Raw genomic sequence first — 17303 nt, 5'->3', positions numbered from 1 at the left:
ATCTCCAAAGTTACAAAATGTGGGTGATCTCACTCTGGCTAAACTGCTATAATTTATTGTGTCACTTGTTAGCTGGGAAGGGCCGAGCTTACTGTTTTTTCAGAAACAGGTGATCACCTTCCCCACCTGTGTTACACGGTCATCCTAGTAACATACCTGATATAGTCACGAGGACATTCAGTCCTTCTAGCACGTCCATCTGCTGAAATCGCCGCCGGTTGATCAGGTTATAGACTTTGCCTTGCCCACTTCGATCCAAAAGCATCAGGCCATTTTCAGTTCCCACCAGGAGGTTTACACCTGCAAATTTAAGAAGCACTCAAGACTGATGTTTTATGGGCTTTAACCTTCTGCATCTGGGGTCCCTGTAAAATCTAAGAAACTGTGCTTTGTAAATATAAACTAATGGGCAAGTAGATACTACAGTAGGGAGTGGAGAAGTAGAAGCTCTGTCACAGTAATTAAATCACTGTCCCTCTGGTAATGAAATTAGCTTTCTTTTATCAAGTGGTAGTGGCATTCATTACATCTAGCCATTTACTACCTAGTATAGAGTCCTTCTCAAGAGGAGCCTTAGGCACAGCTGTGATGTTAGCACAATTTGCCTTTATTCCTTTCCTGTAATACCTACCCCTTTCTTCGCTCTCTCTATAAATCTTAACTCAAGACTTCCCTAAGGATCACCCCACCCCTACTCATGCAGTGATTTCTAGCCTACCCACCTCAACATACAACAGAGTGCCCCATTTCCATACCTCACTGGAAGAAAAGCCCTTCCTCCTTCTCACACCAAAAGCTTAATTTATGTCCTAAGGTTCTTCTCTTTGCTAGGAAATGATAAACCAATTTAAGTGAAGGTGTTAATAGCCTGAGAGTCACCGAAATATTGACTGTAAGGGACTTCTCATGTATCTAAATCTAGTCTGGCCCACCTCCCATGAAGTAATCCCTATTATAAAAGCTCTGGCAGGTAAGTGGTCTTGTCTGGATAGCTACAATCCTAAAAATTCATCCCAAGGCAAATTAACCTCCCCCCACCCCCCAACACACACACACACACACACACACACACACACACACACACACACACACACAAAAGTCCACTGTGCAATGGACTATATTCATCAACAGGTAACTTTCTAATTTCTCTTGCTTGTTGTACATCTATCTTCTGAGTAACATGAATGTCTGCTCCTTTGTCCACATATTGTTCAATACTAAACATGGCTATCTTGTCATTTTCTGTCTCTTCTCCAGAGGACAGAGCCTTACTCCCCTCCATCACATCTCCCATAAAATGGTTTCCAGGCTTCATGTTTTTCCCCACTAACATCTCAAATGCTTTTGCCCTTATAAAATTGTGGTGCCCAAACAAGGCCTAGTAGTTTAGATGGGTACAGATGGGACATGTCCTTCCTTGATCTGTATGTGATGTTTATAGTAACACAGACCAGGACTTGGATAGAATATCATCACACCTATACGAGGCATACCTTGTTTTATTGTGTTTCACTTTATTGTGCTTCACAGATATTGTTTTTTCTACAAATTGGACATTTGTGGCAACCCTGTTGAGTAAGTCTATCGGTGCCATTTTTCCAATAGCATTTGCTCACTTTGTGTCTCATTTTGGTAATTTTCACAATATTTCAAACTTTTTCATTATTATTATATTTCTTATGGTGATCTGTGATCAGTGATCTTTGATGTTACTATTGTAATTGTTTGAGGGGTACCACGAACCACACCCATATAAGATGGCGAACTTAACTGATAAATGTGTGTGGTCTGACTGCTCTACCAACCGGCTGTTCCCCCATCTCTCTCCCTCTCATTGGGTCTCCCGATTCCCTGAGACACAACAATATCGAAATTTGGCCAATTAATAACCCTACAAAGGCCTGTAAATGTTCAAGTGAAAGGAAGAGTCACATATCTCTTACTTTAAAACGCTAGAAATGATTAAGCTTAGTGAGGAAGGCATGTTGAAAGCCCAGATAGGCTGAAGCTAGGCCTTATCACCAGTTAGCCAAGTTGTGAATATGAAGGAAAAGTTCTTGAAAGCAATTAAAAGTGCGACTCCAGTGAACAAACGAATGATAAGAAAGCAAAACAGCCTTATTGTTGATATGGAGAAAGTTTTAGTGGTCTGGATAGATGATCAAACCAGCCACAACATTCCCTTAAGCCAAAGCCTAATCCAGAGCAAGGCCCTAACTCTCTTCAATTCTGTGAAGGCTGACAGAGGTGAGGAAGCTGCAGAAGAAAAGTGTGAAGCTAGCAGAGGTTGGTTCATGAGGTTTAAGGAAAGAAGCCATCTCCATAACATAAAATTACTAAGTGAAGCAGTAAGTGCTGATGTAGAAGCTGCAGCAAGTTATCCAGACGATCTAGCTGAGATAATTAATGAAAGTGGCTACACTAAACAACAGACTTTCAATGTAGATGAAACAGCTTTATATTGGAAGAAAATGTCATCTAGGACTTTCATAGCTAGAGAGGAGAAGTCATTGTCTGGCTTCAAAGCTTCAAAGGACAGGCTGACTCTCTTGTAAGGGCTAATGCAGCTGGTGGCTTTAAGTTGAAGCCAATGCTCATTTGCCATTCCCCAAACCCTAGGGCCCTTAAGAATTATGCCAAACCTACTCTGCCTGTGCTCTATAAATGGAACAACAAAGCCTGGATGAAGCACATCTGTTTACAACATGGCTTACTGAATATTTTAAACCCACTATTGAGACCTATTCCTCAGAAAAAAAGATTCCTTTCAAATATTACTGCTCATTGACAATGCACCTTGTCACCCAAGAGCTCTGATGGAAATGTACAACGAGATTAATGTTGGTTTCATACCTAAAAACACAACATCCATTCTGCAGCCCATGGATCAAGGAGTAATTTCGACTGTCAAGTCTTGCTATTTAAGAAATACATTTTGTAAGGCTATAGCTGCCATAGACAGAGATTCCTCTGATGAATCTGGGCAAAGTAAATTGAAAACCTTTTGGAAAGGATTTACCATGAACACTTGTGATTCATGGAACAAGGAAAAAATATCAGTATTAACAGGAATTTGGAAGAAGTTGATTCCAACCCTCATGGATGACTTTGAGGGGTGCAAGACTTCAGTGGAGGAATAAACTGCAGATGTGGTGGAAATAGCAAGGGAACAAGAATTAGAAGTGGAACCTGAAGATGTGACTAAATTACTACAATCTCATGATAAAACTTTAACAGATGAGGAGTTGCTTCTTACAGATGAGCAAAGAAAATGGTTTCCTGAGATGGAAATCTACTTCCGGTGAAGATGCTGTGAAGATTGTTGACATGACAGCACAGGATTTAGAATATTACATAAACTTAGTTGTTAAAGCAGCTGCAGGGTTTGAGAGGACTGACTCCAATTTGAAAGAAGTTCTACTGTGGGTAAAATGCTATCAAACTGCATTGCATGCTACAGAGAAACCATTTGTGAAAGGAAGGGTCAACTGATGCAGCAAACTTCATTGTTGACTTATTTTAAGAAATTTCAACAGCCACTCCAACTTTCTGTAACCACCACCCTGATAAGTCAGCAGCCATCAACCTCAAGGCAAGACCTCAGCCAGCAAAAAGATCATGACTCACTGAAGGCTCACATGATGGTTAACATTTTTTAGCAATAAAGCATTTTTAATTAAGGTATATACATTGTTTTTTTAAGACATAACGCTGCTGCACACTTAATAGACTACAGTATAGTGTAAACATAACTTTTATATGAACTGGGAAACCAAATATTCATGTACTTCACTTTATTGCAATATTTGCTTTATTGCAGTGGTCTGGAACTGAACCCGCAATATTTCCGAGGTATGCCTCTACTGAGTTTGAGGTCAGTTAAAAACTGCAGATCTTTTTTACAAGAACTGTAGGTTGGGGGCCGGCCCGGTGGCGCAAACGGTTAGGTGCGCGCGCTCCGCTGTGGCGGCCCGGGTTTCGCCGGTTTGGATCCCAGGCGCGCATTGACGCACCGCTTGTCAAGCCGTGCTGTGGTGGTGTCCCATATAAAGTGGAGGAAGATGGGCATAGATGTTAGCCCATCGCCAGTCTTCCTCAGCAAAAAAAGAGGAGGATTGGCAGATGTTAGCTCAGGGCCGATTTTCCTCACAAAAAAAAAAAAGAAAAAAAGAACTGTAGGTTGATGTTTTGAACTATAAGGGATGGTTCATCACTTGTTGCCTTTTTCAAGTTTTATCTTGCTGCTACAAGCAGGATGGCCTTCAGCAATTCACTAAAATACGCTGGGCTAGTTTTCCAGCTGTGAAAAGGAGTAATGCCATGATTCCCCTTGCAGGATGTTGCATGGATCATAGAGACAGAATGTGGGGCACATCACACAGTGCTGGGCACACACTGGGTATATATTAAGTGGTAGCTAGTTCTGTTGTTGGCTTTAGCCCATCACTGTTTTGTGACAAGCTTGTTCTGAATCTCATTCTATTAAGCTGGGTATTAGGGAATCAGTTCTTTCTACCTATAAAATTGCTTTTGATCTCTCCTGAGGTTAGAACAGTCCCTAATCAGGTCTCTAACACCCATGACTCAATCAGTGCTCTTCTGGTGGTAAGATCCACAGGCTTAATATTTGAGCGTCAGTTCATGAAAGAGTGGTAAAAAGCACCAACTTACCCCACAGAGCTGCACAAAGTATTTCTGAGTTGAATCGTTTCTTGTATTTTCTGATTTCTGGTGTGTCGCTATGAGGCCGAATGTTGGTTGGGTTTACGTTTACTACCGAAATCTTCCTTGCTTCATTGAGTTTGGCCTGTTCTTGCCTAAGGAGTTCGCTAGTAAACAGAGCTTTGAGAAAAAGAATCAAAGAAGTCAGTGGGATCTTAAAATATAACCAATGGAGATATGGAGAAGGGGCTTCAAACACTATGATTTCTTCTTGTTTAGTGTGCGTTATAGTAAAGGCAGAGAAACTCTGAAACTATGCATATCCTACATTTCTGTTTAGTAGAATAAATTATAAATCATTCAGAGAGGCAGTATTTTATCCATTAGTAAAACAGGCTTATAGACACTACTCGGGTAGTTTAGAGAATTGATAGTCATCTCACAAAGTTAAATACACCATCCTCATTTTCTGTAATATATGCAGGGAAGATTTACTTTTTGAAATTCCACATTATCAGTTGACTAACTGGCCTAAGCTGACTCTGATGATTAGTGAGTTGCAGAAGTCTAAAAGCAAGACTCTCCTCTAAGTCAGCCAGATCTTTGCGGTGGGAAGCACACACCTAGAACTCAACACAACTCAACACGCACTTATTAAGTGTCTACTGCGTGCACAGCATTGTACCCAGAAATTGCTTTTGAGAAATAGGTGGTAAGTTTGGAGATCTCTGAGGAACAGCTTTTCCTAAGGCCCCTGGATATCTCTGGGTTCCTACTAAAAGCAAAATAGAAAAGATAAAAAAAAATTTGTTTTGTAAATCCTACAAAAATAATAACTAAAAAAGAGGTCTTTCCTTTAAGTCAGGACCTAAGCAGTAAATGGCTTAATTTATTTATCAGGCCATACCAGAAAGGAAAACCAAGCTGTTTCTAAAACATCAGGGCCCCCTAGCTTACCTGTGGCTGACGATTCTTCATCCTCTTCATCTTCATCAGTCGGAGATGTCTGGTATACTCTGGGGTCCACAAAGGGGGTGAAGGAGGCTTTAGTGCTGCTCCCCATGCCATACTAGTCAATAAGCAAGAAGATTAAGAAGAGCATATAAATAAATACAGCAGGAACAAACAATGCTAACAGTACTTTGCCTGGGCTTTAAAATGATTACATACTCCTCAGTCTATCCAGCTGGTCACACTCTAACCCCCTAGTCAAAGTGTTTGCCACCCACCCCCTCAGCTTCTCCTGGCATTGGTTACTCACTAACCATTGTGCCTTTGCAGCATTTTATTAATTATCAGACTGCAAGAGCTGCAGAGAGCAAATTACATTTTGGACCGTATGTGGCACTTTAATATCTGGTAGGATGACTGTGGTGACAGAGCTTATCTCTCCCTTGAAGTAAAAGCAGTCTCATATTGACCAAGTGGCCTCAAGAGAAGCTGACACAATTGGCAACAAACTAAGTAAGCATGTCTACGCAGCAGCACTTTATCCTGAACACAAGGTCCACCAAAGGCTCCCTCTTGAGGCCTCTGGGCCCTCCACAGTGGCCTGGCGACACAAGTGGATTGATGTTGGCTCAAGAAGCCTTAAAATCTTTAATTCAGGTATAATGTCACTGTGGGACTGAAGATTTTTCCTTCCCATGATAGTTTCCTTAAAAGGATACTTAGATTTTCATGCCTTATTTGAGGACTTCATGAAGATACTAGGTTTGAAAGCACTGCACTTTAAGGGCTTACTTAAAAAATAAAAAGGGCTTACTTGGACAGCACCACGAAGACATGAAGTCAGAACTAGACAAGGGAACAGGAAACTCAAATATCAGGGCTTCATGTCACATTATTCCATATTTGTGTTTTGCCAAAAGAGCTGCAATAACCATCTCCCCATTTTGTCTGTCATCTCCATTCCTTCTACTGTATTCAAGACCTTTTAATATCACAAACAGACCTGCATTCAACTTAAGAAGCACCTCTTTTTTTTTGGATAAATGTTTTTAACTAAGTTTTTAATTTTTAGTTTATTTAAAAATAACATCAACATCCTAAGACCCCTAAACACATAGGGAGAAAAACCACAAAGATTCAATCTGATTTAATTTGCCCTTCACCTTATAAAGTCAAAACCACTCCATTCTCTACAAGGTAGGATTCCCGCTCCTAAATAGAGCTCTTTCACATACATCCTCTCCCTTGATCTTTAAAAGAAGTCTGAAGGAGGTAGGGCAGATACTAACATTCCCACTTACAGGTTGGGGCAGCAGCAGAATTTGAACCAGGGTCCAACCCCATGGGGTCCTCCTTGGTATCAACAGAGGTGTTCAGGCAGGGAAAAATCTGCCCACACTGCATGAAGCTACAATAGGATGTTGCACTTTGCAATATGCTACTATTCTTTTCCTTGGGGCAGGCCAAGCTCATTTGCTCTGTAAATTTAGAATCCAAAGTATGCATCATAAAAACTTAGTGTGCAGAGATCAGAAACAATGGTGCCTATGCTCTATAAACACATTTAGGGTCAATGTGTGATTCACAGGACTATTCACAAAACATGACCAATAACTGTGAACTCATCCAATTGGTCAAGCTCGGTCAACGACACCTATGAGCACTGCCTAACAGACTGTGTTTAATCAGGCTTTTTTCCCTGCACTGTTTCTATATAGGAAAGATAATATCCCATTTCTGTCTTTCTAATGTAATTTGGAGTTTAGGAAGATGAATATTTTGAGAGCATGTCTATTTATTGATTTTTATTTTTCATGAACAAATCATTTTAACCTCATTTCATTTAAGTCAAACTTAGTTTGACTAAATTAATGTAAATATGAACCTTAACTATTGGCGTTGGAATCTCTACAGGCTGAAGTTTCTGTCACAGGCCTGGGAGATAGGAGGTCCCAGTTCTGGTCCCAGCTCTGTCACAAACCAGCTGTGTGCCCTGGGAAAGGCACGTAATCTCTCTGAGCCTCAGTATTCTCATTTGTAAAAACAGGTATTGGTCCAGATGATATCTGAGAACTTTTTACTGCTCTGCTTCTATGATTTCCTCCATTTGAGGATATTCATAAGTAGCTATATAGTAGAAATCAACCAAACACGTTTCAGGGAGCTTGGCAAAGCCTCATTCTTGAAGAGAGGAGGCTTTCAGTATCCCCTGAAATGAGAACAGAGCTGTCGTGACCGTTGCCCAGCACCTACTTCAGTCCCAGAGTCCATCTCCTGGGGATGGGTGGAGACGCGCCCCAGGCCCTCAGTTGGGGTCCCAGCCGGGGAATGGCTCTGCTGCACCAGGTCCGGGAGGTTGATGTGGCCAGCAAAGCCATTGCTGTCACTATGGCCAGATCGCTTCTTTTCTCCAGACGTCTGAGGGGGCACAACACATGGGGGACATTAGGGAGGGCAAAGGCCATAGAGTGACATCATCCCTCACAGAGCACAGGCGCAGTGGTCTCTGAATCGACCCGCTAGAGTGTGGGAAGATAACACTGAAATTTCTATTTTACCTAAGAAAATAAAAAAGAAGTTAAGCTTTGCTAATATTTAGTATATGGACTGACCCTGAGGCCTATGCTTCTGTATGGGGGGCAGTCAGAGGTCACATAGGATGTGGGGGTTCTCTGTGGGGAGACAGGAATGCCACAGGTGGAGGGGCTGAGGGCGGCCCATTCTTGCAAGTTTATCTTCTGCAGTGTTTGTGTGTGTATGTCTGCCTGTCACACCAGTTAAGTGCATTTGCAGATCATATTACCAGGTTACAATGACACAAACCCACAAAACAGAAACATGACCTAAAATGTTGCTGAGAAGAAGCAGTAGGTTGAAATAATACTAATAATCCATGCACAGTGTAGAGATGATACCTACCCAACTCACAGGGCTCTTTGTCAGTCATGAGGTCAAAACAATGATTAACTAATCATATCTGACAGGAGTTACAAAAAAAACATTGAAGTGATGTAAAGATTATTTGAAAATATGAATTTACATCCACTATCACTAACATTGAATCTCTCAGTAAGCAACTATGGTGCCTTGTGATAGTAGCCAGAAGAAAAAAGAAGTCATCATGACTAGCAAACCCTCTAAATATTGTCTATAGCATCCCTTTTTAATGTCCTTTAAAGATATTTTATAATGTATATAATATTTTAGTGCAGTAGGACAAATGCATGATTTGTAAATAAATAAATACACTGTATTACCTGGCATGCTCTGAAATTTTTACCGATAGGGTTGTATGACCTAACAAATCACTGCTCTGGAGAGCAAAGCCTACTCCCAAATCTCCCGAGGAAGAAATACAGACTTAAAAGACAATCCTGCTCCCTAAAAGCCAGTGCCCACATTGTAGGCCTGGCTAGTACTGCACCTTCTGATTTAACATTTATGTGACTGGCTCACTGAGGTTTCTTAGAGCAGACCTGATTAAGTAATCACCCCCTTCTTTGTCTTTTCTTTCTTTCATTCATTTACCCAACATTTCTGAGTAGCTACTAAGTGTGAAGCATTTGCTGAATATGGAGGAATCAGTCAGGAGCAAAGCAGATGCACTCTCTGCCTTCTTTGGGGCTGGCTGCCAGGGGCAAGGGCTCATGCTGTTTCTTTGACCACCTCACTGGCCTGGCTTCTCCCTTTCAGAGCCTGTCTTGGTCTTGCAATTATCGCTCTGCACTTGCCGCTGGCTGGAAGTGAAAAGAGGCACTTTTTGTGGGGGGAGATGAAACAGACCCCAAGTTCCTGAAGGGTTGTGTGAAGTGGGTAGTTCCTTGATGCTACCAAGAAGCTTGAGAAATAACTGGAAAGCCTTAGTGCCCTCTGTTTCTTAGTAACATGCTCCTGGCTTGAACTGCCCTGGAGACAGATATTTTCTGGATTCCTCTTGTCACTGCTCATTTGAACATTTCATCTTCTAAATGACATTTTGAGGGTTCGGTCCTATTTTATCTTACTGTCCCCAATTCTATGTGTACTGGGAAGCTTCTCCTCCCTTCTAACTTTCGTTCAAACACTGAAAAGCTTTTTAAGATTTTCCCCCAACGTCCCAGTAGCATACATCACAAACTGTCTCTTCAGAGTTTTGCAGTCTTTCTTGCGTCAGCAGCAACCTGCCTTAAGCCAAAAACTGAGGCAGACACATTGGTTATCAAAGACCTGAAGAGGCTAATGAAGGGAAATGGCCCATAAGGTGAGAAGCTTGAATGAATCCAGCAATGACCCCTGAATCTTCCCACTTCTGAGTCATCAACCTTTTGTTCAATCAACCAGCACCTTCTTAGACTTAAATACCTTCTGTGTGCTAGGCATTCTGCTGGGAACACAAAGATAAATGAACAACAGTCCTACCCTCTAGGACCTCATTAACAGAGCCCCCACAATCTCTACGATCTTCATGCCCTAACCATTCCCATGGGGGTAGGCACTAAGATGTGCCAAGTACCAGTATATGCCAGGTACTGCGCTAAACACTTCATGTTTATATCCTCACAATAACACCATGGGTTAGCTTCCATTACCCCCATTTACAGATGGAAAAACTTCAGTATAAAGAATTTAATTAACTTGCCCCGAGTGACGTACACTTAGAAAAACTTCAGTATAAAGAATTTAATTAACTTGCCCCGAGTGATGTACGTTGTAAGTGATGAAATCAGGGTTTGAACTAAGGCTATCTGGTGGCTGAGCCCAGTGCTCTGGGCAGCTGCTATACTAGGTGGCTCTGCTCGCTCTTGGCCACAGCTAATTGGATCAGAGTGGACACCTGAGCCAAGCAGGATCTGATTCCCATTAGAATTTACTATTAAGCCTGAGAGATACTGGTAAGTCTCTGCTGGGCAGCTAAATTGGGATGTGGTGAATATCCTGCAGTGGGGGACCAAGGGAGATGAGAGCACGTGCATGCAGAGGGAGAGAAAGCTTGTCTGTGGAGAGAGAAGAACAAAGGAGAAATGTAGAGGAAACAGAGATGAGGGTAAAAGGAGGCCAGGCAGCGAGAAAGCCAGAGATATGCACATGAGAAGTTGCCTGAGCTCCTGATCCCTTTTTAGTTTCTGGTTCCAGACCTGCATAGGGGGCCAAACTCACTCTTTGCCTTTGGATTCCTTCCATGAAATACCTCTGAATCTTTATTGCCCCATCTCTGATGCCTACCTCACTTATTTTCTTTCTTACGTTGTTTTAAGTGGGTTCTTTTTCCTATGACTTGTAACTACAAGAGTCTTCATGATGACAAGCTAGTGTTCTGGCCAGTGAGGTAGACAGACACTGGAGAGAGACCAGCTGGTCAGTAAGGAAGGTGCTATAGAGTCCCATGGAGTCCCAGGAGAGACTTCAAGGAGAAAGGGAAGGCTGAGCTAGCCCCATGGACAAAGTGGCAGATGACAGCTGGTGTGGAGTGTTCTAGAACTAGAGTAAAGAAAGCTAAGAATTAGAGTAAAGCAAGTAAAGAAAGGTCCTGTGGGGCTGTAGAATAGGAAAAGGTAGAACCACAGGGACAGGGGTGTGTACTTTGTGCATCTGACAACACCATGGGTAGGAGAGCCATTATGTTCCTAAGAACCATCTAGTCCACGCCCATGAGAATGACGAGTTGAGTGAGTTTTTGATGTTCATCTTGGGGAACTGAACTAACAGCACCCTATAAACTAACTTCTATTATAATGAGTTTTTATTTTCATATTTCTTTTGTCAGGGACAAACTTTAATTTGCATTAATCTTTTTAATACATGTACTTTTAATGGATTTCAACTCAAGTTTTGTTATTTTTAAAGCCCATGTTTGGGAAAGGTAGAATTTGGAAACTGAGAGGACAAAAAGATTTGGGGGCCCTCAATAGATCAAATTCATATAGGACACTGATGAAAGCTATTTTCAAAGTGCTTGACTGTGACTATAGAATTTTTGAGTGCTTTAAATAATCTGGAGCCATTCAGATGTGGCTGGCAACTGAACTAAAAATATGGCTCCAAATAGCTACTTCAAGGTGTTGATTCTGTCATAAAGACTCAAGCAAATTTTAAACCACATTAGAAACAGCAGTCCTTTCATTTGGAGTCAGAAAGTAACTCATTCCAGAACATTTTCCCTCATGTTTTCCCAAGTGGCAAGCTATAGTGATGGAAGCCCTCCACGCTTCCATTGAAATGATCCCTTCACCACACTGGGAGATTTATATACCAGCACTACACAACGTCAACTTCAGCAGCCAAGCCCATTTTTCATTTCATGCTTACGTGAAAGGACTCTTGAAAGCCTACTTGAAAGATTCGGCAAAGCCATAAAACGAAATTCTAGCAAGTCGCTTTGTGAACTTCTCTTCCTGTTATAGCCCTACTGCCAATGATTATTTCAAAGGCCTTATTCATCTCAAAACTACAGTTCCTTTCTTTCTTACAAAGTGAGATACCCTCTACCTTTCTGGAGAGCAAAGCCTGCTATTAGGGTTTCCCAATCTATCCTGGATGAGGAAGGAGAGTGACAGATAATATACGTTTACGTTTCAGAGGGAAGAGTGGGGAGTGATAACAAATCAAAGAAGAACTCAACTCCATGGAGAGAGTGAAATAAATATAGTTAACATTTATTGAATGCTTACATGTATTAACTCATTTAATATTCCCAATCACCTTATGAGCCATATACTATGATTTATGAAATTTCATAGATGATAAAACAGATGCAGGGAGACACCAACTAATTTTGCCCAATGTCACCAGCCATTACTTCTACACAGAGACCTGCTGTCAAACTTGCATGGTGATGACGAAGTGAAAAAGAGAAGAGGGATTCTAATTTCTGAGGGCCCTTCTGGTTAGCCCAGATACAATGGGGAAGTACTGCATGTTTGAGGGACGGGTGAAAGGGAACCTGTGGGCACCCCTCCCAAATGAAATGATGCTCCTAGAGTTAAAAAAAAAAATAAAATCACTCAAAGTGCTAAGGTCATTTTTAAGTAGTTCTGCATATTTCTTTGTTCTTTCACCAATATAGCTTAAGTCTTTTTAATGTTAATTTACCTAGATAAGATGATATCACCATTTCTTGGAACTACTGAGCATTTTCTACATAAAATCCACAAGGATAAAACCACGAGGGGAGGAGGCATAACAAGCCCACTGATGCTATTCAGAGAGACCATTCATTTCTGTTTTCCTGTGGTAGGAAACATCTGGGTTTGCCAGTTTTATATCCTCAGGCTCAAATTCCATATTCTGATTTGCATAGCTCCTACTGAAGAATTTGGACTAATGTAATTAAGTCACACTGCAAAAGCTTAGAAGGATACAGGAAAGAAGGCGGCTGACAATTAAAATCACTCAACCATTTGGAAGTATAGGTCCCACTCCCCCCATTCCCCGTGCTTAAAATACATGCCATAAGCATTCTTTTTGAAAGCTCTAATATAAAAACCACTCAAGAAATGCACTTCCTCTGCATTTTTTTATACCAACTTACCTCCCTTATCATCAAGGTTCCTTCTCTTGAAATACTGCTGCTGAAAGTGTCCGTGTGAGAGGTCTCCAGCCCGTGCATGCTGACCATTCCCACATTGTACTGCTCTGTGCTCCCTGGAACTCCTGTTGGTCTGAGATGGGAAGAAACAATATTCATGGCAATGTATGTTTAGGGAATACCTGTTTCCTGTCCATATTAACTTTCTTTATTGTGGTAAAATATACACAACGTAAAATTTACCATTTCAACCATTTTTAAGTGTATAGTTCAGTAGCCTTAAGTACATTCCATATTAATTTCCCCTCTCAACCTGTTCTCTATCCAGCAGCCAGAGTGAGTGAGCTTCCTGCTCTCCATGGAAAAAACACTGCTGTCAGTGTCGGAGCTGACCGGGCTCTATGTGATCTCCAAGCCATGCCTACCCTTTCTTTGACCAGGCACCCTGACCTGCGTTTTTGCATATGCTGCTCCCTCTGCCTAGAAAGCTCTCTCCCACCCCGGTTCCTGCTGATTTCATTTTATTTTTTTTGGAGGGGGGAGGAGATCAGCCCTGTGCTAACATCTGCCAATCCCCCTCTTTTTTTTTTTTTTTTGCTGAGGAAGACTGGCCCTGGGCTAACATCCGTGCCCATCTTCCTCCACTTTATATGGGACGCCACCACAGCACGGCTTGCCAAGCAGTGCACTGGCACACGCCCGGAATCTGAACCGGCGAACCCCGGGCCGCCGCAGCGGAGTGTGCACACTTAACCGCTTGTGCCACCAGGCCGGCCCCTCTGATTTTGTTTTAAATGATACTTTCCCTGAGAAGCCTTCTCTCACCACCTATCTATGTCGTATCCTGCCAGCCCCTCATTTTTCTCTTCACCCTTTCTCCTAATACTTCTCATTACAATTTGTAACTCTTTTCTCTCTCTGATTCTCTTTTAACTTTCTCTTTCTTTATCATTAGAACAAATGCTCATGAGGGCAGTCCTTGTCTCTTTGCTTATCACTGTATAGCCAGTACCCAGCATAGAGCTTGGCACAGAGTAGAAGTGCAAAAAATAATCAGTTGATAAATAGGTTTTACACCATTCATATCCACAGATGTGAAACCCATGGATACAGAAGGCCAACTGTATTCATTGTATTATGCCATTTCATATAAGGGTCTTGAGCATCTTCTGATTTTGGTATTTGCAGGGGGGTCCTAGAACCAATCCCCCACAGATACCAAGAACGACTGTACTTATTTTTATCCTACTTCAGCAGCTAACTCTCTTTTAAAGTGGATTTTTTAAAAATAGGAAAGGTATCAAAGCTGTTTTCTCTCATTAGGTGTATTAACTGCATCTCTTACCATTTCATTCTTTTATTTTAATTGTTTCTTATATATTTAAAAAACATCTCTGGGGACCAGCCCCATGGCCTAGTGGTTAAGTTTGGCGCACTCTGCTTTGGCAGCCCAGGTTCGGTTCCCGGCCAGAGCTACACCACTTGTGAGTGGCCATGCTGTGGCGGTGACCCACATACAAAACAGAGGAAGACTGGCACAGATGTTAGCTCAGGGCAAATCTTCCTCAGCAAAAAACAAACAAAAAAAGAAAACCCAAAAATCTCTCGTTTCTCACATCCTATCCAAGTCCAAGGTCTTGATGAAATATTTAGATCAAGAAGCAAGAGACACTCCATATGTATGATATCTCTGGGGCAGAGAAGACATATGTCAAGGATTTTTATCCAAAACAGAGAGGCAAAAAGATGAGTCCAGACAAAAAAAGTGTATAGCAAGACACTTACTTCGAAATTACTAAACTGGAGCAGGGAACTGAATGAATCTGAATATGGGTTAGAACTGATGTGTTTGGGAAGAAATTCTGAAGAGGCATTTTCAATATATTATCCCCAGAAAAAGCTATTAATAGTGTTCCAGAGACATGGAAAAAGAAATTGCTGCAATGAATTTCTGGCACATTGCTAGATCGGGAAATCAGAAGAGTTCTCAAAACTATGATTTATTTGGAATTTTATGATTTATTTGGAATTTTATTTTATCTTGTATTGTTTTGTTTTTGTTTTTTAGCTGCCTTAAATTCTTATTTGGCACAAGATGGTATAAAACAAATAAATTAATAAATGAAGCATTTATCAAGAGCCGAAGCCTTCTAGGAAGGTAGTCACTTTTGTTCTTCATCAGACAGGCATACTTTGCCACTGTTGGGCTAGATTGATGGTGGCTACCACCAGGCTGACACTGTACAACCAAGTTCCCTTTTACCATTAGAGAGTCCCATGGGAGTTCAAAGATGGAGGACATTTTGGCTCCACTTATGTTTTTTTACCCTGATGATCTTTTGATTCTATCCAAACATTTTAATCAGAAATATGTCAACATGAATAAATTTTTCGTTAAAAAAGTATTTTCTATAGCTAATTCCATTAAGACAATTCCTTGATTAATTTTCCACATCTCAGTTAAACTCTTCCCCAATTTTTGCATTTTCATTATTATTTTACTAAAATTATCACGACTGGTTCTAATTCTTTTCTTTTTTATTTTATTTTATTTTTTTATTTTTATTTTATTTATTTTTTGTGAGGAAGATCAGCCCTGAGCTAACATCTGTGCTAATCCTCTTCTTTTTGCTGAGGAAGACTGGCTCTGAGCTAATATCTATTGCCAATCCTCCTCCATTTTTTTTCCCCCCAAAGCCCCAGTAGATAGTTGTATGTCATAGTTGCACATCCTTCTAGTTGCTGTATGTGGGATGCCACCTCAGCATGGCCGGAGAAGCAGTACGTCGGTGCACGCCTGGGATCCAAACCCGGGCTGCCAGTAGCAGAGCACGTGCACTTAACTGCTAAGCCATGGGGCTGGTCCCTCCAATTCTTTTCTATGTAAATTTATAGCAAAGATTTGATATACCAATGAACTTTTTGGTCCAATCATCTTTCAAAGGCTTCTGTGGTCACAAGTTCTACCAAGTACAATTTGTCTAGATCAGTTTTAAAGGTGTGAATTTTATTAAGAAGATTTGATTCATGTGTCAATCTTTAGTCAACAGCAAGTTTTACAATGTATAGTGTTAGCCACTGTCAGTTTTACCTCTTGTTGAACATTTTTACTGAGATTATTTTTTTCCTGGATCAATTTTTATACTTTCAATTATAGGAGCCAGAACTGCTTCATCTATGATAAATTTTCATGGTGAGCAGTTTGGGCTGTTTTTTTTTTTTAAATGTTATTTCTACTAGTAATATTATTTATAGATTGAATAAAAGATAATAATCTATATTTCTTCCTTAGTCAGTTTTCTTTTAAAATGGCGAGCAATTCCTCTTAGATAGTTTAAGGTTGTTCTGTTGTGTAGGATGGGTCTGTTGTATTATGAATCTTTTGTACATATTTACTCATTCTGTGTACCTTGTATTAATTGCCCACACCATTAATTTTTCTGTTACCATGTAGTCTGATATAAGGTAATGGCTTTTGATTATGGAAAATTCCCACAAATTTCTGCATGTTCCAAATCACCTCTCTACACCTTGCTTTTTAAAAGGCAAGGTGCAACCCACAGTTCATGCTTCAGGGACTGCAGAATATTTTTAAATCATGGAAGAGGACTTTCTGCTGTGTCTGTCGCTGCTGATCACTCCCTTCTGCCCTTACTCTCCTGGCTTTTGTGAGACTACCTTTTCCTGGTTGTCATTTAAACTCCTCTGTCCCTGTGTGTTCCTTCTCAGAGCTCTGCCACGTCAATCTTTTTTTTTCTTAATCTTTGCTGAGGAAGATTTGCTCTGAGCTAACATCTGTCACCAGTCTTCCTCTTTTTTTGCTGAGGAAGATTTGCCCTGAGCTAACATCCATTGCTAATCTTCCTCTATTTTGTATGTGGGTTGCTGCCACAGCATGGCCACCGATGAGTGGTGTAGGTCTGCGGCTGGGAACCGACCCAGGCCGCCGAAGTGGAGTATGCTGAACTTAATCACTAGGCCACCAAGGCCGGCCCCAAGCCATGTCAATCTTTATTAACTCCTTAGAAGTTCTTTCGTTTTTTCATTCATTCATTCATATACTTATTAAAAGTTTACTATGTCATATGCATTGTGCTAGATGCTAAAAAAAAATATTTAAAAAATAAGACATAATCCTCGACTTCCAGAGGATTATAATCTAATAGAGGTTGAGAGACTAATAAGG

The 17303-nt window shown here is 40.9% G+C and overlaps 1 protein-coding gene across 2 annotated transcripts in view; it reads right to left on the bottom strand.

Annotated features, from left to right (window-relative positions):
- TNIK (TRAF2 and NCK interacting kinase) overlaps window positions 1-17303 on the bottom strand; it is a 389733-nt gene that overhangs the window by 18672 nt on the left and 353758 nt on the right. For both annotated transcript variants that reach the window (XM_004424740.3, XM_087440033.1), the window contains exons 21-25: window positions 13121-13250; window positions 7867-8031; window positions 5620-5731; window positions 4672-4842; window positions 157-300 (exon numbers count right to left, since the gene is read on the bottom strand). In XM_004424740.3, coding sequence (XP_004424797.1) covers window positions 157-300; window positions 4672-4842; window positions 5620-5731; window positions 7867-8031; window positions 13121-13250 — 722 coding nt within the window. The remainder of the gene's footprint in view (window positions 1-156; window positions 301-4671; window positions 4843-5619; window positions 5732-7866; window positions 8032-13120; window positions 13251-17303) is intronic.

Source organism: Ceratotherium simum, chromosome 15, assembly GCF_057802395.1.
Source record: "Ceratotherium simum simum isolate JZ-2026a chromosome 15, ASM5780239v1, whole genome shotgun sequence".
Taxonomy (NCBI): domain Eukaryota; kingdom Metazoa; phylum Chordata; class Mammalia; order Perissodactyla; family Rhinocerotidae; genus Ceratotherium; species Ceratotherium simum.
Note: the sequence above shows the minus strand (reverse complement) of the source record. Positions and strands in the feature narration are given on the sequence as shown.